This window comes from Gopherus evgoodei, chromosome 6, assembly GCF_007399415.2.
Source record: "Gopherus evgoodei ecotype Sinaloan lineage chromosome 6, rGopEvg1_v1.p, whole genome shotgun sequence".
NCBI classification, from domain to species: Eukaryota; Metazoa; Chordata; order Testudines; family Testudinidae; genus Gopherus; species Gopherus evgoodei.
In genome coordinates this window covers 85,599,318-85,622,119 of record NC_044327.1, presented here as the reverse complement: position 1 = coordinate 85,622,119, position 22,802 = coordinate 85,599,318, and the positions used below count along the sequence as shown (strand labels likewise).

Genomic DNA, 22,802 nt, shown 5'->3' with positions numbered 1-22,802 from the left:
TGAAAATATGATAGTAAATTATTTTACAATAATTTTACTGTTGGGAACGACCCACCGTAGAAGCTGAAAACAGACTAGCTAGAAAGCTAGTTTAACAATGGCTTTCTGAAGTGCTTTTGCTCTATTCCATGTGCAAATGGACTTGTTATTGTAGAGTTGCCCTTAGCATTACACTAATTTTGTTTCCAGATTTTTTAAATGGGAGTTTTACATAATGATGTCACTTATTATGGAGGTGAGTCAAATTTGGGGCATAGAAATCTTGAGCTTGAGAAGAAATTTGAGGTTTGTACCGATTTAGAACAAACATCCAATATTAAGCTTACCCATTCTTCTACATTGGGGGGATCTTCTTCATAAACCTTTGCTTTATCCCAGAGAATGTTCATTTTACCATAATAATTCATCTGACTTCGGGTCTTTACAGAAAAGTATATGATTATGGCAAAAGCCACAATAATCAAGAATCCCAAGACAATGGCAATAGCCTAAAAAAGAAAAAAATATGCAGCAGATATTTATTTGATTTAAAGACAAAACCATCCATTCAAGGTGCCAAAAATAAGTTCAGAGCCCCCTCTTCTAAAAAAAACAAACAAACCACCCACAAACAGCTGCTGTCTCCTCCACCTCCACACAAGTCAAGATCCTAATCCAAATTACAAGTCCAACATCTTCCCATGAGATGAACATCCTTAATTGGAGCTATTTAAGACTAGTAGAGGAGTAAATCCTGCTGGAAAACTGCCCCCGCCCCCACACTTTTATATAAAGGCGGCTGGATCTTGGGCACTTGCACCGATTTCAGCTGTGCATCCTGTATGAAACATTAAAAGAACTGCTCTGCAGGACCACCACCTAGTCACCAATTTTTTTTTTTAAATAACTGCTCAAAGGTGACATGAAAAGGATTTTTTTAATTGAGCTTCTCCTTTCTTGCTTTTTTAATTTTTTTTTTTTTATTTTTTTTTAAAAAGAGAGTTTTAAACCAGAAACATTAGAAAAGTCATTTTTTTTCTCCCAGTAAAACCAGAAAGGGACCTTTCAGGAGTTTCCAAGCATGTTTACTAAGAGCTTTAATATCTTTACTGAAGAGGAATCAAGGATGTTAGATCTTTAGCAAAGGCCTCCTTGAGCCCAAATGTGAATTTAACTTAAATTGGGTTTATAAAGAAGAAAGTGAATGAAAACTAAAAGTGACTTGAGAGGTCAATTTTCACATACATGGCTTATCTGACATTTCCCTGAGGCCTTATCTTCATTGAACAAGGAAGGAAAAAAATAGAAGAAAAAAAAAAAAAAGATCTGTTCTTAACTTGACTTAACTAATTTGAGGTAAAATCCTAATGAAGGCAAGGCAGTTTGTAGTTTTCACACAAAATACCAGGTCAGATTAGATTTCCCTGAAGCAGGTTGAGTCAAAGCCTACTGAACAGCCTAATCTTAGACTTGATAACCTGTACAAAAAAAAAAAAAAAAACTACAAACCACCTCTTCACTAAGATCTTACTTCAAGTTAAAAATACCCTATCCTCCAGCGAAGACAAGGTTTTTACAATAGAGTTCTCCAAACCTCAGATTCTGTCAGTCAGACAGAATCCAAATTTCTGAGAAAGTTGGAAACAAACCAGAAAACCTCCCAAACACTTTCAGGCCTTCTTTGCTCAGCAGCCCAGTTTTCTTTCCCCTCCCTCCCATGCAGGTCACCTTTAAAGAAAGCACCATCTCATGTGATCCCCCCCAGATGCCACATGCAGTTTTCCTTTGAGTACATTTTGGGGCCTTAAACGGAGCACGCACACATGTTTCAATACATTAATCTACCTATATCTAGAAGAAAAATCAATATGAGAAGGCAAGAGACCAGGGAAAACTGTGTTCACTAATTAGGATAGGGGACCAGAAGTCTCCTGTATTGTGCCATTAAACTTCACCAGCTCTGATTTTTTCTGCACATAAATTTAATTAAAATTAAATCCACTTTTTAGAAATATGGGGATTAGTCAATAATATGGTTCACTGTGGTATTCTAAAAAAAGGCCTACTGTGCACAAGTTGTATTTATCTCAGGCTCTTTTAATCATCAAATATAGGTTTTCAAATTTAGTATTTTATAAAATTCCATTAACCCAACATATTAGTGACTGCAGTAGCTAAAGAATTATTTTAAAGGTATTAAATGTATCATCACCAGGTCAAATTGGACACCATGAAGTGGTTATGGCTTATCAGTGTGACTTTTTTCTTGCACAGGTGCAATTAGTGCATATAAAATTTGATACAGGAGACTAGGTTAAAAAACACTGACAAAGAAACAAGACTCACATTCACAAATAAAAATATCCAAAGTAGTTAGCTCCTTTTACTGTGACAGGGCAGGGATGTGGTGGGGCAATGGGACATGAGAAAAAAAGGTTGGCACACTAACAAATCACCACCTTTAAAAAGGACTTTATTTTAACTTTCTAAAAGTGATTTGTATTTATTTTAAATTACACCCATGCTCATGGATAGGGCGCTACGAAATTCACAACCATGAAAAACACATCATGGACCATGAAACCTGGTGGTCCCATCCCTCCCCCCATGAAATCTGGTCTTTTGTGTGCTTTTAACCTATACTATACAGATTTCACAGGGGAAGACCAGCATTTCTCAAATTGGGGACCCTGACCCGAAAGGAAGTTGCAAGGGGGAGGGCTTGCAAGGTTATTTTAGGGGGACTGCGGTATTGACACCCTTACGTCTGTGGGCATCCAGAGAGTGGATGCTGTTAACCGGGCACCGAACTCTAAAGGCAACACCTTGCCAGTAGCAGCACAGAAGTAAAGGTGGCAATAACATACTATGCCATCCTTACTTCTGTACTGCTGCTGGCGGCAGCTCCGTCTTCAGAGCTAGTCTCCCTGACAGCTCCTGCCACTCTCCAGCTGCTCAGCTCTGAAGGTAGAGCTTCCACCAGCACTATTGCAATGCCCCCAGCCTTGCAACCCCTCCACAATTCCTTTTTGGGTCAGGACCCCTACAATTACAACACCATGAAATTTCAGATTTAAATAGCTGAAATGATTAAATTTATGAATTTTTAAATCCTATGAATGTGAAATTGACCAAAATGGACCATGAATTTAGTAGGGCCCTACTCATGAAGTTTACTATATTGCTAGAAGCATATAAAAGTTATTCAGGCTCTTCATTTGTTTTAGAAACACTCAGTGCAGTGGGTAAGGTAGAATTTGAAGGAGTTGGTTTAATGAGCAGAGAAAGTTTAGCTAGATTAGCTATGGATTTTGTACATGACTGTTTTGTACTCAGAAGTGTTAGATGTACGATTTAGTTAGCTAAAGGAAAAAAACAAAATAGACATTAGTGCATACATACCTCCTGAGGCTCTACCACACAGTAGTGATACAAGTATTGATTCATAAAGATTCCTGTATTTGTAGAAGCATAATATTGGCTGCACAGAGCAACAAGTTGATTGTAGAACACTGATCCTGAAGCTTGTGCAGTTGGGTTTACTGCCATTACATACACTATGGATGCAATGAATACCAAGAAGCCAAGGATAGCACTTACTATTATCACAATTAGATAATATCTTCTTGTTCTGGACATGCTTGAGTTGGTAACACTTATTATAAAAATCGCCATTCCAGCAATGAAGCAAAAAGCTGACATTGCAAGCATGAAGCCTTTAGCAGCTCGGGGCTCAATGTAATTTCCTCCAATGCCATAGGCTCCACCATATCCATAACCGTAACTGCCACTGTAACTGCCTCCAAAACTACTATATCCAGGATATCCTATGCCAGATCCCAAAGAGGAACTTCCATAGAATTCTAGATCCCAAGGCAATGTGGAAGCAACACAAGCAAAGATGCCTACACACATCACTATAATGAGAACTGACATGATCTTTATTATTCCTGGAGGGGAAGTCCATTTGTAGAAGTGTTGCACTTCATCCTCTGGATAGTAGGAATACGCTGGTTGAGAGTACATGGGCTGAGAGCGCATCTCCTCAGCATATGTAATGTTGCTTGGTGCATAGTGAGAAGGTTTGCTGCAATAAGATGAACACATTATCAACTGAAGTTTTTAGCCAGCTATGAAAAACTATCTTACAAAAAATGGTAGTGAATGACACTCATGCAATGAAATTATGAATTTATCAGGAACAGACTAATTCAGGAAATGGTCAGAATTAGCCAATTTTTAAAGAAGACTCCCTAAATTTAAATGGAATGCATATATTCCTCCAAAAAGATGGAATTCTATTCTCTGAGATGCTTTTACAATGGTTAGCTACAAATATTAGAAGAAGGTTGAAATTAATCCATTCTGACCATTGGCATTTAGAGATTATTGTAACAGGTGCTCCGGAAAACTTGGAAAGAATATTTAACCGTGATAATTTGCAGTATTTATTATACAAAATAGTAGGGCCCACATTTGTAAAGTTATTTAGATGGAATGGCACTCAACAATGCCTAACTGATTTAGAAGCCTAAATTTCATTTTCAAAAGGAATTTAGGCACTTAGGAGCCTAAACCCCATTGATAGTCAGTTGCTGCACTCAGTGTTGCAACAAGTAACACCTAATTGACAGTTTAAATTTTATGTTTGATTAGTTTACAGATCTGAGAGACAAAAAGCACCTTGTAAAGTGGTAAACAAGCTATCAGACCATTCTACATGTGCCCCATGTGTTAGATAGATGTTTGCTTTTTCATTAAAGAAGCAGTAAGGTGCAGTCTAACACAGGGGTGGGTAAACTATGGCCCACGAGCTGGATCTGGCCCGCAAACTGTTTTAAGCTGGCCTGCAAGCTCCAGCTGGGGCGCCAGGTCAGGGGCCACACCACGTGGCTTAGCCCCGTTCAGCGCATAGGAACTGGAAAAAGGACATGCCACTGCTTCTGGGGGAACCACCTGAGGTAAGCGCTACTCAGAGCCTCTCCACACGCCCCAAAACCCTGCCCCATCCCTGATCCCCCTCCTGCTTGCCAAACCCCTTGATCCTAGCATGGAGCAGCCTCTTGCACCCCAAACCTCTCATCTCCAGCCCCACCCCAGAGCCCACACCCCCAGCTGTAACCTGCACCCCTTTCCACACCCCTACCCCAGCCCTGATCCCCCTCCGAACTCCTCGGTCCCAGCCCAGAGCACTCTCCTACACCCCAAACTCCTCATCCCCAGCCCAGCCCCACCCGAGCTCACACCCTCAACCAGAGCCCTTATCCCCTCCCGCACCCCAACCCCAATTTTGTGAGCATTCATGGCCCATCATACAATTTCTATTCCCTGATGTGGCTGTTAGGCCAAAAAGTTTGCCCGCCCCGGGTCTAATAGCAGCATGAGAGTTATGATAGTTGACACAGTTACTGTTAACAGTTATATAAATGAGCTGTTAAAGATATGAACTCCAACTATGTACACTGCTTATCTGGGGTAAATTAAATTGGTAACCAAAGCAGAAAAGAGGATATTTACAATTCATCTGGTCGATAAGGTGGAGGACTTTCAAAAGGTCTGGATGACATAGTTGAAGTGCTTGGCCACTAAATGCGCGACTTATTTTTGGTAACTAAAAGTGGGGGGGGAAAAAAAAGGTGACAGGCTTAGTAACAAAGCAATCTAAACTTAATGACATTATAGCTAGTATGATCACTTTATTAAGTAGCACAGATAGCTATTCAATCTTGAACAACAACAAAAAGACAAGTAGACAAATCATTTTTTTGGTCAAGGCTTTCAATTCACTAACTGCAAACAAACACACACTATTCCTCCAAAATATCCAGAGACTTCCCTTCATCTTACAGTTTTTTAATACAGTGGTTGATCTTAACACTATGATTTCTCCCAAAAAGATCTTGAATTATTTAACAGCTTGCTTGATCTCTCAAGTAGTGACACCACAGAGAATTCTTCATGATCATCTACATTTTCTTCTTTTTTGGAGGGGTGCATTAGTTTTGCCTTTACCCAGTTTGTTTACATACTGACACAAAGCAGTACAACATTTCAGATGACCATTGGTTGAATGCATCTACTAGATTATTCCCAAATGTTGAATTAAATTGTATGTTTTTCTAAAGAAGAGTGAGAAAAGACCTTTGTCAATCAGATCCCCCATGAACAACAACAAAAGAAAAGAGCAATAGGACTTGGCAATACTGGCCGGGAAACTTTTGTTATTCAAGCATTCAAAAGAGCAAATTTTATCCCCACCCCACCCTGCCTCCAGTGAGAGCAAGTACTGTATATAGCAAATAGGTTTTTGATGGTGGAGGTTCTTGGTTTTAGAGTCATCATCTGTAGAGTGAAGTGCCAAGAGCTCTCTTTAAAATTATCCTTTTAAAATTATGGTTTGAAACAATAATTATTTCAGTCTCTAAAGTGGGTATTCTCGTTAAGTGCTGGAATAGGAAAAGCAGTTCAATAAACATCACCAAAACATTTCAAACTTAGTTATGCAGAGTACAGCTATTTCAACCAAAATGTAATGTGTTTCAGTGCAGCCTTGAGGTGATACTACAGTGAAGAATGGAAGATATTAGTTGCTGAATAATACAGCATTTCTTTGGGAGGCAAAGAAGAATTTAATGCTTGTGTTCCCATGCATACTGAAAATGTCTTTACAGAGATGACATCATTCATAATAGACTGAATGCCCTAGTGGAATTGTCACTCCTGAGGGAGAAGAAAATGGGTCTTAAGGAAGCAACGTGTTAGAAAGACCCATTTTTTGAATGGGACACCCAGGAAGTACTTACTGACTGCTCCCAAGGGATATGGTGTTCACAACTTCGGTGGAAACTACGTATTAAAATCATATGATTGATTCTTCCCTCCCAGTATTACTCTTTTTGAGAGAATACATCAGAAAATCTAATTATAGTGCACAGCCCCAGAACAATGAGGTAGGCTAATTTGCAAAAGATGTAACTGAAAAGTCATCATGATGTCACGGCGAGAACTCCCAACTAACACAGAGATTAGTTTAAATATGCAACTAAGCATTTAGTAAATGAGATCTGCGCATGATCTAGCTACAATAATAAGCAATGCATATTAGTACCCCACAGACTGAAAGTATCAGCTTTTTGTCTTATTTCAAATTACAAGCCATAAGCATAAATATATACGAAAACTTTTAATAAGAAGCTAAAGTCCACTAAATTTCCACATTGATGAGTTTGGTGGAGGAGGAACAACTCCTCCCCCCGACCACCTACACAAAGCAAACAACACTACAAACTAGACACACGCACACACTCTACTCTCGCCCCCATCCCACTTCGAATTCCCATTCAGAGGCTTGTAACCCAGTCAGGCACTCAGCTCCAGGAGATCATTTACCTTAATATCAGCAACACCTGGACTCGCCAGATCCCCGCTCTTTAACCTCTCTGCTCTGCAACTAGGAGTTGCCTGCTCGCATCGCCTCCTCCCGCGTCCCTGCCAAGCAGCCACACCCAGGCGCCGTACATGCGCCCTGCCTGCACACCTTGGGCTAGGAGCGATCATCCCCCACTCCTCCCTCACCGCCCGGGTGGAAACCAGCCCAGCGGCTCCCGCTGCCCTGCCTGGAATGCGGGGTGGGAGCCGCCGATTGGCTGGTCTCTTCCCCTCCGACAGCGGGCGGGGCGCTCGCCGCGCGTGACCCCGTCACCTGAAACTCAGCGCCGGGACTAGGCAGCGAACAGGTTGTTCCTGCAGCGCCGCTAGCGAGCGCGTGGAAGGAGCCGGGAACCAGTTTCGAGTGAGGATGTCCAGGCTCTGAGCTTCTAGTGTAAACAAAGGGAGGGCGGGAGACGAGAGGCAGAGGGAGAGTCTCTCACTCTCAGCCCTTCCGTGATGGCAGTCGCCCTTCCCCTACTGCCCAGAACTGCCCCACTGAGATCAGTGGGCGATTTGGGGGCGCGGTGATAAGGCCCTTAGATTGCAACTCCTCAGCCCAGGTACCCGTTTTGGGATTGTTTGTAAAATGGCTGTTGTGCTGCAGAAATAAAACACGAATGGGCACAGCTACCTGGCCTAGAGGGGTTAGCGCTGGGAAAAGAGAAAGACAACTTGAGGGGAGAGCATTAAGGCAAAGGTGATAATACCTACCATTCTCCCTCTGCCAGTGCCACCTTTTTAAATCAGCAATACTAGGAGCGGGGTGGTGCTGTTTCTATGCATCTTTCCCTTCCTCACCTGCATGCACTGGAAGGAAATAAAAATAACCGAGGTTTTACAATATATTAACTTTAGGTTTTGGGGTGGTATAAGCTAAGGTTTGAATTTAAACGTAAATAGTTAAGAGTGGTACAACCCTCTGCCTGACACTCTAGTATAGCAGTACCTTTTCCAGCTTAACTTAAACGCCTTCCTAAGCAACATAAACAAAACCCAAAAAATATCTGCATGGGGCCTGCTTTACTCTTAAAACGTAGGTTGACATAGCTATTGGTGGTCAGAGGTATAAAAGGTCCACTTTCCTGAGCACTATATCATAACTATGCCCACCTCATCCCCAGTGTAGAGGCAGCTAGGTTGAGGGAAGAATGCTGTTGTTGACTCAGTTTCTGTTGTTTGGGAAGATGAAGTTCCTAGAGCAACAGAAAATCCCAGTCTGTTGTTGGTTTCTGAGTCTACGCTATGGTGCTTAAACAGCATAGCTATGGCACTTTCACTATGGCACCTTAGCACCCATAGTGCTAACCCATAAACATAACGTAGAGTGTCCATATACATAACTGGTAAAACTTTCCCCTGTAAACAAAACTCAGAATGCATTTTAATCAGGAGCAAAATAAAATTTAATGGAGACAGTGCTTCAGCTTCCTTGAATGCTGTACTTACTTCCTGCAGCCCTGATAAATTAGATGATCTGAGTCCCAAGAGCTGTATTTGTGTGTCAATCACTGTGGAGATGGACATTTAATTCACATTGATCTTCCTAAAGCTAGTTGATCCCAGAGGCAGCTAAATAAGGAAGGACCCTGGCTACTGTAACAAAAGCTTTTGTGAAGAGTGAATGGGATTAGTTCTACTAACAACAGAAACATCTGGTATTGGAGATTGGACTATTTATCCTAGATGTAATTATATTGGAAGCACTAGTATTAGACCTGGAATTATTTTGACACATTAACTAGTGAGGTTCCCCTTCTTTGGTAGTAATTAAGACTGATTTACTAATAATTTTCAATGGAGAGGCACCAGCCTCTTTGCCCTTTCCCTCTGTTTTGTCTAATCTAATTAAAAAAGTGAGCACTAGCTTAATTTATCAGATATAATGACAATAAGGAACAAGTTAATCAAAATCCCTGGACATGATACAGCTGACCTCCAGCTAGTATTAATAGCCTAAGGATATCTTCTTACTAATACCATAAAGCAGTGGGTTAAACTTGTGATTGCATTATTAGTACCAGTGGGGAAATTATTTGCAAATTCCAATAGTCTTGACAGAGTAATACTAAATCTGTTGAAAAATAATTAATTTAATCACTGACCTGATTATTTGTTTCCTTTATTTTAAACATTCTAACTGTACTCATGGGTCTAAACAGGAGGGTTGTTTCTCTCTTTTCCCTCCTCCCTCCTAGGCATCTTAAATATCACAGGGGTTTGGAAAGACATTACATATTTGGTCTAGGATTTATGCATCCTCAACCTAAGGTTTATTAGATTATACATAGAGAAAATTGGTTGGTATCCTGAGTCTGAAAAGAATGACTAAAATAGTTGATAAATTTACTATAATAATTTGAGAGGAAACATTAAAAATGTTACCAAGTACACAAGCACAGAATAGTTATGCAAATCTCCAGCCATGTAAAACCATCAGCCTTTAGCTAGTAATGATAGGTGCATTATAAATATTGATGCACAGATATAGGATACATGAAACAATTGTAACAACCAAAAGTACCCATAACTTAACCCTAATACTCCCCTAAGTACTGTCCATTGTTTTATTAGCCACTAAACTTTCTCTCCACTCACAATGTTGATATTATCTTCAGTATTGTGGGTGAAATTCCTGTGTGTTACCTAAACCCCACTGAAAAGCTGAGGGTGAAAACCTGGTCTCCCTGTACTTCCACGATTTGTCCCTTATTGCATGCATTAAGACAAGTAGTGGATAGGCTTTATGTAGTCCGATTTAGGGTGACCAGACAGCAAGTGTGAAAAATCGGGACGGGGTGGGGGATAATAGGAGCCTATATAAGAAAAAGACCCAAAAATCAGAACTGTCCCTATAAAATTGCGACATCTGGTCACTCTACTCCTATTTCATTTGGGTAAAGTTAACCTTGTATTATCTGTATGTAAATTAAGCTCATTAGGACAGGGACCTTGTCTTCTTTTATTTCTGTAAAGTTGTACTGTGTAGATCCTGGTTGACCTACCAACATTGGTGAGGGTTGTGAGCACCATAGTTAAGCCAACCTAACCCCCAGGCATAGACATGGCCAGGTTTTAGCTACAGCCGCTAGGGAAGTGGATTACAGACTAAGAGTACGTCTACACTACCAGCCGGATTGGCGGGTAGTGATCGATCTATCAGGTATCGATTTATCATGTGTAGTGTAGACACGATAAATTGGTCCTCGATCGCTCTCCCATCGACTGCTGAACTCCGGCAGTACAAGAGGCAGAAACAAAGTCGACGGGGGAGCCACAGCAGTCGATCCAGCGCTGCGAGGACATGAAGTAAGTAATTTTAATTCGATCTAAGATATGTTGACTTCAGCTATGCTATTCTCATAGCTGAAGTTGTGTATCTTAGATCGACCCTCTCCCCCCACTGTAGACCAGGCCTAACTGATGGAAAACCCCTTCTATGGATGCAGGGAGTGGAGTGTCTATACTACAATAGCATAGCTGCAGTAGCACCCATAGTGTAGACATGACCTCAGTAATTACATAAGGTTTAATGTTATGTTGTATTACAAAATGACAGATCAACTGCATATGCATCCAGAGAAGGTTCTAAATAAGGACTCTGGTAAAATAAAAAATGCAGGTAAATTAGGCTGTTTTGGGTAATTCTGTGGGTTGTTTTTTTCAGACTTTTCATTAAAAAAATTTATTTAAAAAAACAGTTTTATCTATTACAATAAGCATTTTACACACTGTTCCCTTGTTAAAAGATTGTTAATGGAATTTTTCCTCAAGTAGTAGTCACATTAAAAGTCTGAATTCTTCCTCCTCCACCCAATTTCACTCTTAACCAAAACAAAACAAGTTAATTCCAAAGTCTAACAGATACTATTTCAATACTGAGGAATTGCCAAGGGGTGGGGGTCAAAGTTACATTTTAAATAGTTTTCTATTTACAATCTTGAATATGGAATCTTTACTGTGTCTATTACACCAGTGTATCTCAAACTTTTTTACCGGTGACTCCTTTCATATAGCAAGCCTCTGAGTGCAACCCCTAACCCCCTTATAAATTAAAAACACTTTGTATATATTTAACACCATTATAAATGGTGGAAGCAAAGCAAGGTTTGGAGTGGAGGTTGACAGCTCACAACCCCCTATGTAATAATTTCATGACCCCCTGAGGGGTCCCGACCCCTAGTTTGAGATCCCCTGTGTTAGGCTCTTTTAAAGGGGGGTTCTCAGCCACAATTTTCCAGAATGTGTTAGATCTTTTACTGTAAAACACAGTTGGTTTAAGTCTTGTTTAAAAAGCCTCTTTAAAAATCATGTTTGGACTTTCCAGCTTTTGCCTCTTTTGTAGACAGCAACTAGGAAGGAGCTCGGCTCTGATGTCATCTGGGTGGGAATTCAGAACTATACAGTGATGAGCTCCCAAAATCCTAAGAACCGGTTCCCTACCGGGTCCTCGGTGGCACTTCAGCGCCAGCGATGGCAATGACAGGGTCTTCACTCGCTCGGGTCTTCAGCTAGGCGGGTCCTTCACCCGGAGCAAGTGAAGGCCGTGCTGCCGAAGGACCTGGTAGGGAACCGCGTGGTAAGTACAAGCCCCACATGCCTGTCTTCCCCCTTCATCCGACCCAGCCCACATCCTGCTCCCGACTGCCCCCCCTCAGAATCCACAAACCATCAATCCCCCCACTCCTTGACCCCTGACCACCCCCTCTCGCTCTCCCCCCCACCCTAACTGCCCCCCAGGACTCAACCCCCTACCCAACTCGCCCAGCTCATGTCCTGACTGCGGCCCTGACCCACCCACAACCACCCCGACAGACCCCCAGAACTCCCACGCCTACCCAACCCCCCCATTCCCCGTCCCCTGACTAGCCCCCCCCGAACCTCTGCCCCATCCAATCCCCTCCCCCTCCTTCCTGTCCCTGGGACTCTCTCCCCCTGGCCCCGGCCCCTTACCATGCCACTTACTCCTGCTTCCCCCCTCTCCCAGAGCCTCAGCACGCCGCTTCCAGGAGTGGCCCTGGACAGCGCTGCATTGGCGTGGTTCCAGTGGGGCCTGAGCCCCTGCCGGTCGGCCCGGAGCTCACAGCCCTGCCCCTTACCACGCGGCTCGAGTGGGAGGAGCTCAGTCCTGCTGGAGCTATGCTGCAATGCTGTCCAGGGCCACTCCTGGACGCGGCACGCTGAGGCTCTGGGAGAGGCGGGGGTAAGCAGCATGGTAAGGGCCTGGGACCAGGGGAGTTGGATAAGAGGCAGGGAGTCCTAGGGACAGGGAGTGGGGGTGGGGTTGGATGGGGCAAAGGTTCTGGGGGGTGCAGTCATGGGATGGAAGGTGTTGGGTAGGGGAGGAGGCGGAGGTGGGGCCGAGTGGGGAGCCTCAGAGATTCTCATGGGGCCCCTGCGGGCTTGGGAAATTGCCCCACTTTGCCCCCCCCCCCGGGTGGCCCTGACAACTCCTCCTCACAGCCCCAGCCCGGCCTCTGTGTGTGGTGGGGGAGCGGGGAAGGGGCCAGGGGAGCTTCCTCAGCTGGGATCTCAGGCGGGCCGGACAGGATCCAGCCCACCGACCGGAGTTTGTCCACCTGCCCGCCCCTTTAGCAACCAGTCTATACCGAGTTCTAAATTTAACAAAAGGTTTCTTGCAACTGGCTCCAGGTCACACTGGAACTACATCCAGGGAACAAAAAGTTAACCAAAACTACATTTGTTGTCTATGGAGTATCCTTATTGGCCATTTGCCACAGTCCTCCAAACATCATAGGATTTATCAAGGACACCACCACCTTCAATAACACTTCCATACATTAACAAGGCAACTGCTTTTGTTCGGCTGGATGGCCTTTGTTGAAAGTGCAAAGGCATTTGGGGCCTAGATGTTAAGCCCATTGAAGTCAGTGGGAGTTTCCCCATTGATTTCAGTAGGCTTGGACTGGGCTCTTAATGTACTTTTAACATGGTGGTTAGGGTGAACAGTGGGGTACAGATTGAATTGGATGCATTTATAAAGCTGCTATTTACCTTAATCAGGACTTGAATACTCAGGTATTTATTATATATGCTACAGATTTACCATGTCCCTTCTCCTCCTTTGTCACAACAGCAGGCAAAAAAGCCAGATCACTAGTTGATGGATCATCCAAAGATACTAGTCAAGGGTACCTACTATTGTCCTAGAGCAGTGGTTTTCAAACTTTTTTATGGTGACTCAGTTGAAGAAAATTGTTGTTGCCCGCAACCCAACAGAGCTGGGGATGAGGGGTTTGGGGTGTGGGAGGGCACTCAGGGCTGGGACAGAGGATTGAGGTGAGGGCTGCAGGGTGAGTCTGGGAATGAGGGATTCAGGGTGTGGGACGGGGCTCTGGACTCAGGCAGGGATTGGGGTGCAAGAGGGGTCAGGGCACTGGACTGGGGGGTACAGGCTCTGGGGTGGGTCAGGGTTAGGGCCTTGGGGTGTAGGAGGGGGCTCAGGGCTAGGGGAAGGGAGTCAGGGCTCTTGGGCTGGGGGGCACAGGCTTTGGGGTGCGGAAGGGGCTCGCTGGTTTGGGGGAGCTCAGGGCTGAGACTGGGATGGGGCACAGGGTCCAGACGCGAGCTTACCTTAGGCAGCTCCCGGTCAGTGCTGCAGAGGGTTGCTAAAGCAGGCCTTTCGTGCCTGTCCTGGCACTGCAGACCCCACTGCACCCCAGAAGCAGCCAGCTCAGATCTGTTCCCAGGTGAGGCACACAAGCAGCTCCACACAGCTCTTGCCTGCAGGCACCACCCCTCCGTCAGTACTGGGTCATGACCTGCAGTTGAAAACCACTGTCCTAGAGCATGAGCCTACTAAATATTAACTTCTTGGTGGTGCTTTTCTTACAACGTTCACTAGCAACTTTTAATCTTTTCTAAATTAACACAACAAAGGTAAGGGAACCAGATTGACAACCATGAATACTAAAAACTCCTTTTCTATCATAACAGGTACAACATAGCCAATAGACGAATAGACTTCCACACAGGACCTTGGCAATGGTACACATACCTAGTGTAATTGCTTCTTAGAGCAAGAAAATAATCAGTTTCTATGTCCACTCAATGCACGTAAGTAATGCTATTAACTTTGAGGCCTATTATTATGAAGTGAATTGAATGTTTGGAGATTAGACAATCTAATTGCTTGAATTAGTCAGAAGGAGTTGATTCCCTTGCTCTGACATACCAAGATGGAAAAACATCACCCATCTTTATTATTATTTATTACACACATTTGCATGTTGATATAGCAATACTAATTTCAGCAAGGCAAATCCTGGTAATTAATATTATGTACTGAGTGCCAACAATGTAATCAGCATTATAGAGAAGGAAGATTAGAGAAGTGCCTCCAATGACCTTATATTCAAAGTAGACAAAACAGAGAACAAAAATGGTACACATGATGATTAGAGGGTGGACATATCTGAGTGGAACTTTTGTGTGTATGTAGATAAGACATTCTAGTCCCTTAAAAAAAGTTATCACAGGCTAAGTGTGCATATTAACACTAGCAGTGGGTTACAAATAAACATTATCTAGAAGTAAACAGTGCCTTTCATTCTCTAGGATTTCAATGTAATATACCCTGTGCCATTGAAATTGCAAGGGGAATGTAGCTAGGCAGAACAGGTATTTAGATAGCATAGTGGTGGGTGTCTTAAGAACCTAAGCAGATAGAATGTAATTATCCAAACTAGCATTTAGCTAGGACAGTTGACTTCTTAGAAAAAGTTACCACAAATTTGTCAATGATCAAACTGATTTTATACTTTGGCTGAAAAACAGTACCGGCAATGGCACAATGCCCCTAACACAGCTAACCCAATGGATGGGGCATTGGTTCAGTAGTAAATCACCCCAATACCTAATACTCTAAAATTTCCCTAAAAAGCACTCTAAGAACAGCATTTATTTCTGTTAAGCACCTACCATATTTCTAGGACCTATACAATTAAGTGTTGTTTAACAAGGACCCCCTCCAAAGTGAATTAACAAAAACCAAAACCAGGAACTTAAAGTGGCTTCTAATTTCACGGCAGGTAAACCCTCAAATGGGAGTACTGGGCACCACACTATTGAAAATCAGGTCACTAATTTAGGTGCCAAAATACAGATTTATGAACCTAATTTTAGGCTCCTGCTTTTGAAAATCTTCACCCTAGGACCCAATCACAATCACAGGGCTGATCCTGCAAATTACAATGCAGGGACAGGGCTTTGAGAGGGCACAAGGATACATCCACATGCTTTTACTTCCAGGATCAAGGCTTAAGTATATTATAGAGAGTTGCAAGAGCAGCTTCTGTTTTATTGCGGTGATGTAACTTGATTTCTCACTTCTCATGTGGATAGTGCGCCTTGGAGTAGTTCAGTCAAAAACTAAATAGTCAATTCTAATATTTCTTCATTGGTTTAGAGATAGGTTAATATCTTTCTGTGACTAGAACTGTGAGCTCCTAACTTCTAATCTAGTTTCCTAGGCATGAAGGTTCTTTTGTTTAAAACTCCCAGCAGATATTTCCTGTTTAAAATTCAGAACTTACTCCTATGATTCAAAATAGAGCTTTGCAGAGCAGATAATACAGTACTGCTCACAACATAAGAGCAGCCTCTCCTACTTCTGTTATGGAATTTCTCAAGTATCAGCCAGTACCAGTACTTAGGCACTAGTTAAAAGTACAAAATCTGCTGGACCATGGACCTACGATATAAGTACTGTAAAAATAAAATCAAATCATTCTTTAAATTAATGTAGATGTTCACGTTTAGTAATTGTTCACAGTTATACAGTTAAGGTAGTTCAAATTGCTCTGGCAGCTTTACAAATTTTAATTGCTTGGTGGTATATTTTGACACTTCTTTCAGGTTTATTCTGAATAGTAAACTTGGACTATAACTCTGCAAAGACTCACGTACATGCTTAACTTTCTGCATGAATCGTTTGAATCTTTTCTGGATCAGGACCTTAATAGTGCATTTAGGAGCACAGTGGAAAATTAACCTAGTAAGCAAACGATAGTACTGTACACAGTATTTCAAGGGGCTCATTTGTCAGAGCTAGCTCAAGGTGGGCAAACAATCCTTCCTAGCTTTACAAGAGGTTACCTTGATAAAACAGGGCTGGGCTAAAGAGTAAGCAAATTCTTTGGGGTTCTGTACAGACTTGGCAAATCAGAGGTAGGGTAATTTCCCACCCTGGCAGCAAATAGGACAGAGAGAGGGGGAAAAAATGTTCTACCATATTCTACCCTTTTCTGGCAGGGGAACTAGAGAAGTAGGGCTTTTCTATACTGGCACTTTACAGTGCTGCAACTCTCTCACTCAGGGAGGTGACCACCCCCTTCCTCCCCGAGCACTGTAAGTTTCAGCACTGTAAAGTGCCAGTATAGACAGTGTACCAGCACTGGTAGCTACTCCCCTCATGGGGGTGGCATTTTTACAGCACTGGAAGAGCTTGCCCCCAGCTCTGGTGCTGCAACTACACAGCCATGTTAAAGCACTGCCATGGCAGCGCTTTAACGTTGCTAGTGAAGATGTGCCTGTAAATAACTCAAAGTTTCACCTCTGTCAGCCAAACTTGGGCCATCAGCAGTCAAAGACATCCCCAATTATATCAATAGCAATGTAATTAATGGTGTTAGAGAAAATGGAGTTGTTGACAGCAGGGCCAGCTGCAGGGTTTTTGCTGCCTCAAGCGGGGGGGAAAAAAAAAAGCCACAATCTCAATTGGTGGCTGCTCCACCACACCACTTTCTTCTTTGGTGGTAGGTCCTTCCCTCCGAGAGGAACCGAGGGACCCGCCGCCGAAGGGTCCAATGTGCCCCCCCTTTGCTTTGGCCACCCCAAGCAGCTGCTTACTGAGCTGGTGCCTGGAGCCGGCCCTGATTGACAGTCAATGACATACTACTCAGTCAGAACTGAACCAAGAATATTGCTAGGGGAGCACTGTGGTGTTAGAGGTGTTTCACAGAAGAAAGTCAAAACCAATGCACTGACACACCTATTACTGAACAACCCAAGAGACTACTTAATTAATCTTTTAAAACAAGAGTGGGAGTATTAGTCACACAGTCCTAAGTAAGCTTCTACTCCAGTAATTACAGTCTGATCTATCTAAATGGCATTTGTGGTTTAAATGAACTGATGCTGATGAGATGGAGCTTTTATCTTCTTGATCAGTTTCAGATCCAGGCCACAGCAATAATGAAAAGATGTTACTATCTTGTCTTACACAGTCATCAAATAGGTCCAGGTGATTATGTATCTGCCTCATCACAATTAGAACAGATTTTGTACAGAGTTGTAGATGTTGTCCTACAGCAATGGCAGTCCTACATGCCACCTCCCAGCAACCAAAATAATAAATAAGGCCCCATCCACGCTGGCAAGTTTACACACAGTAAAGCAGCTTTGAGTGCTGTAACTCTTGAGGTGTACACACTGCCAAGCCACTTTGTGTGCAGAAACTGCGCAGACGCAGCACTCAGAAAAACCCACCACACCTCCATGAGAGGCGTAGAGCTTTCTGCACCAGGGCTATAGTGCTGCGTGTCAGTGTAGACACCACGGTAATTACAGCACTGTAATTGGCCTCCGGGAGGTGTCCTAAAATACCTGTTCTCTCCTCTCTGGCCATCAGTTTGAACTCTACTGCCCTGCCCTCAGGTGATCAACCATCAGCCCCACCCCATACATTCTTTTGCAAATTTGAAAGTCCCCTTCATGTTTGCTTGGTGATGTGTGCAGAGATCTCAGCGCCTCTTTCCAGGTGGCCATGCCTGCTCCACACACCAGGCGATTCCGTTTGGAGCAATGCCGAGCTGCTGGACCTCAACAGCATTTGGGGAATCTCCTCCAGAGATCTCCAAGAAACTCTTGTGGAGAGACTGGGCAATCTGCTGCCACAGGTTCCTCAGCAGAGCTGTTTTGTTTCTTGCCCCATTAACGGTAACTTTCCCATGCCACTTTGCTGGTGAGGGGATCATTGCTGCACACAGGCAAGCCGCACAGGCACCAGGGCAGAAGCCGCAGCCTTGGAGAAGACCCTCCCTTGATTCCCTGCTCACCCTCAGCAGCGAGATATCTTCCATAATGATCACCTCCTGTGAAAAGTGTGGGGACAGGAATAATTATCAGGTCCACCCCACAGTGCTGGGTCTCCCCAAGAGCCACATGCCCAGTGTACAGCAGAGTCCAGGAAGAGAGATTTACCCTGCCCCTGTGGCTACTCACCATTTTGGGGGTCATGTGGCTCATGTGCGCTTGCCTGGGGTCAGCTAGTTAATGTCAGGTGTGAGTACTGGCTGTGTTTTAAAGCATTAAAACAGTGTTATCTGTGTTGCAACCAATACTGCTTCTGTAAAATGTTGCGTTTAAACTTCACAGAGATGACCTTGGGAGCCCAGCCTCCCTCTTTGTTAGTGGCAGTAGAACAGCTATGCAGAATTAGAAAGCGGCCAAGAAGAACTAAGGAGGACTTTATGTGTGAGGTTATGATGCACTCCGCCACTGAGAAAAAAGAATTGAAGGAGTGGCGGGACAGCGAGTAGAGGGACCGAAAGGAGAATGCAGAACACCAGAAAGAAGCCACAGAGCAGCTCTTAAGAAGTTATGGAGCACCAAGTGGACAGGCTCCAGGCAATACTAGCTCTTCAAACTGAGCAGCACTGCTCCCGCCCTCCCCTGCAGCTGCTGTCGCAAAACTCTTTCCCATGCGTTCCCCACACACAGTTAACCTCCTGGCTCCACTCTCTACCCACAGCTCCACTCCTCTCTCCTCACAATCCAGCAGTGTGGACTCCCACTACTCACTGCACTCAACACCCATCGCTCTGCAGTTTGGCCCTGCTGAAGTACAGCACCTGCTGCATCGTACTCCAAAGGGGAAGGTTGGGTATGATCCTTCAATATACACAAATCTGTAGTCATCCCAGGACCCCTCTTTGTTTTGAGACCTTCCCTTCCCCAGTCCCCCTCCCTGCTGATTTTTTTCATTTGACTCTCTCCTCTGCTTTTTGTCTCTCAATAAAAGAATTGTGTTTGTTTGAAATCAATCTTTATTCTATTAAGTGAAAGCGAAAAGAGCACGGCAAAGCAGCATACAATTACATTAAGGCCCCTTCTTGCATCAATCACCTCCTAGCATTACAAGCACTGCAATCCCAAGCATAGTAACAGCTATTAGTGGCTTTCATCTTCAAATTGCTGCTTCAAAGCATCCCTGATCCTTATGGCCCTGTGCTGTGCCCCTCTAATAGCCCTGGTCTCTGGCTGTTCAAACTTAGTCTCCAGGCGCTGAGCTTCTGAATTCCAGCCCTAAGTGAAGCACAAATATTATGGAGCGTACAGCATACGGCTATAAGCATAGGAATATTGTCATCGGCCATGTCCAGCTTCCCATACAGCGGGCTTTTAAATGGACAAATGTACACTTCACAGTCATTCTGCACTTGCTCAGCATGTTGAACTCTTCCTTGCTGCTGTCAAGTTGCTCCATGTATGGCTTCATGAGCCATGGCATTAAGGGGTAGTTGGGGTCTCCCAGGATCACAATGGACATTTAAACTTCCCCTACGGTGTTCTTCTGGTCAGGGAAGAAAGTCCTTGCTTGCAGCTTCTTGAACGGGCCAGTGTTTTGAAAGATGCATGCATCATGCACCTTTCCAGACCAGCCTGCGTTAATGTCTGCGAAATGCCCACTGTGATCCACAAGCACCTGGAGAACTATTGAGAAATGCCCCTTGCAATTAATGTACTCGGTGACTAGGTGGTCTGGTGCCAGAATTGGAAGGAGCATGCTGAGCACTCCTCCGCAATTAGGGAAGCCTAGGTGTGCAAAGCCATCCACAACATCAAGTATGTTGACCAGTGTCAGTGTCTTTCGGAGCAGGATGCAATTAATGGCCCTGCACACTTCCATCAACAACTCCAACAGTCGACTTTCCAACTCCGAACTGGTTAGCGACCGACTGGTAGCAGTCTGGAGTAGCCAGCTTCCACAGTGCAATCGCCACATGCTTCTCCAGCAACAGGGCAGCTCTCATTCTTGTGTCCTTGCGCTACAGGGCTGGGACCACCTCATCACAGAGTCCCATGAATGTGGCTTTTCTCACGCAAAAGTTCTGCAGCCACTGCTTGTCATCCCAGATGTGCATCACAATGTGATCCCACCACTCAGTGCATGTTTCCCGAGCCCAAAAGCCGTGTTTCACTGTGGTCAGCACTCCGTGAATGCCACAAGCAATCTTGTGTCATAGCTAGTATGTGTGGCAAGATCAATGTCGCACTCCTCTTGCCTTTGTAGTTTAAGGAATAACTCCACTGCCACTCGTGACGTGTTGGTCAGTGTGAGCAGCATACTGGTCAACAGCTCAGGATCAATTCCTGCAGACCAAAAGAGGCAGGGCAGGGTGTGCAGTACACAAACTGTTGAAAGATAGCGCCAAATGCGGACAGAAGCACAGAGATTGCTGAGATGCGAAGCAATGCATCACGGGGCATTGGGACAAGATCTAGGATGCCCCGCGACCCCTTCCGCCTTCCCACAAGTCTTAGCAGCGAAAAAGAAGGAGGTGCTCTGTGGGATAGCGGCCCAGAGTGCACTGCTCTGAATGGCGCTGCAAGTGTGAACATGCTATTGCGCAGGCAGTTGTCCACGTGAACACACAACAGAAGTTTTCCTTTGGTGCTCTCTGAGTGGCGCTGTAATTGCCAGCACTGTAACTTTGTAAATGTAGACGTGACCTAAGAGTAAATATTTGGCAAATCCAGCAGAAACTGAGGCCTGGTCTACACTAGGAAATTAGGTCAGTATAAGTACAAACATCCACACCCCCAATGATTTTCCTGTGACCTAGCTACTGCATCGCAGGGGGGTGGAGTACTTAAACAGAGGGGAGGGGAGCTGCACCACTGCACTGTTTTATGTATGGACAAGCCCTGAGTGAATTCAGAGACTCTGCTACCCTCACATCCTAGCAGTAAATCCTGCCAAAGCACACTGATAGCACAAATTGCTACTGCTAAGCTACAACTCATCCATGGGTAAAGAACTTCAAACCTGTAAAGATGACATAAGGGCCACATTCAGATTAAACAAAAATAAATTTTTCATAACTACTTCACATGAGAGTTCACACTTAAATATTTGTTAAAGGAACAGACTTGAGTATTTTCACCATCTACGATACAGACCATTTGTAAAGTAGCACAAGCTTCTAAATACATAACTGCTAGAGGAGTAAACATTTAATAAGTTTCCACTATATTATGGAACAGCATGCTTTCTATACGTGTCTATTTAACAATTAGTTATGAGCAGAGTTCTTTCACCCAAGCCATGAATCGTAGTAAAAGAGCAGATTATTAAAAGGAAAGGGGAACTAACACGTGATACGTCTCACAGTGTGAGCAATCTATTCATTACATATAGTGCACCCTCAGTTCTAGTTTAGCAATGTAGTGTAGTTGCATCATTGTCCTAAAGAATTTCTCCTATATCCGAGGCTTTTCTTTCTCTCTCATATCATGTGACCTCTTGATAAAGAACCCATAATTCCTAGATTTATTCCCCAAGAGTAATTATATGAAAACCAGCATATCAGGTGTGCAAAACTGCTCATGCAGCAGATTAATCTGTAATTTAAAACTAACATCAGAATAATTGCCCCATGAGACAAACCTTAAGTACATTCTGTAAATACTGGAATTAGAATTGTACTGGAATATATGGTCTAGAATGTGCTAAGAAGCATTTATGAAATGCAGCTTTTTCATCCTGGTATTAACACAACGGAAATAGAACTTTGCCATATATACACAAGCAGCACAAGTTCTCTTATAAACGGGAGGAAATCATGCAGCAGTTGTGGATTACTTTTACATTAACATTGAAAGGCAACAACAGTAAAATCCAGATAGGGTCTGCACCTGGGGGCATGCCTGGGAGATGCAAAGTTATAATATTTAATGGTCACTCCCAGACCCAGGGAGCTTACAAGACTGGTGACCATCCACAAGAATGAACAGAACAGACCCATATTTCAACAAGTGAAGCTTTCTACATAGTTGAGAATATAAACACATGAAAGTCAATGTTGTGTGTAAATTCCAGAGCCATGCTTCATAGTTAAAACCTCACCTTTTTAACTGTAAACCACCACAGAATAAATGAAAAACAAACTCTCACCCCAAACCAATGGTATCTGTCCTTTGGGCCAAAATATACGCCAGATCACAATGCCTCTCATTCAAATTTGGCCCAGCCATCCTTCTGGCATGATGATGCTAGGTCACAGCACCCACAGCAGGCAGCCAGGCCCAGACCTGTGGGACAGGAGCCGCCACTGCAATGCAAGTGTGGGATGGGTTCACTCTGAACCCCC

At 43.7% G+C, this 22,802-nt stretch overlaps 1 protein-coding gene across 1 annotated transcript in view; it reads right to left on the bottom strand.

Moving 5' to 3' along the window:
• OCLN (occludin) overlaps window positions 1-7,750 on the bottom strand; it is a 30,450-nt gene extending 22,700 nt beyond the window's left edge. The window contains 4 exon segments of the mRNA XM_030567871.1: window positions 327-488; window positions 3,382-4,066; window positions 5,497-5,590; window positions 7,682-7,750. Coding sequence (XP_030423731.1) covers window positions 327-488; window positions 3,382-4,066; window positions 5,497-5,546 — 897 coding nt within the window. The 5' untranslated portion in view covers window positions 5,547-5,590; window positions 7,682-7,750.
• Between the last annotated feature and the right edge of the window lie 15,052 nt (window positions 7,751-22,802).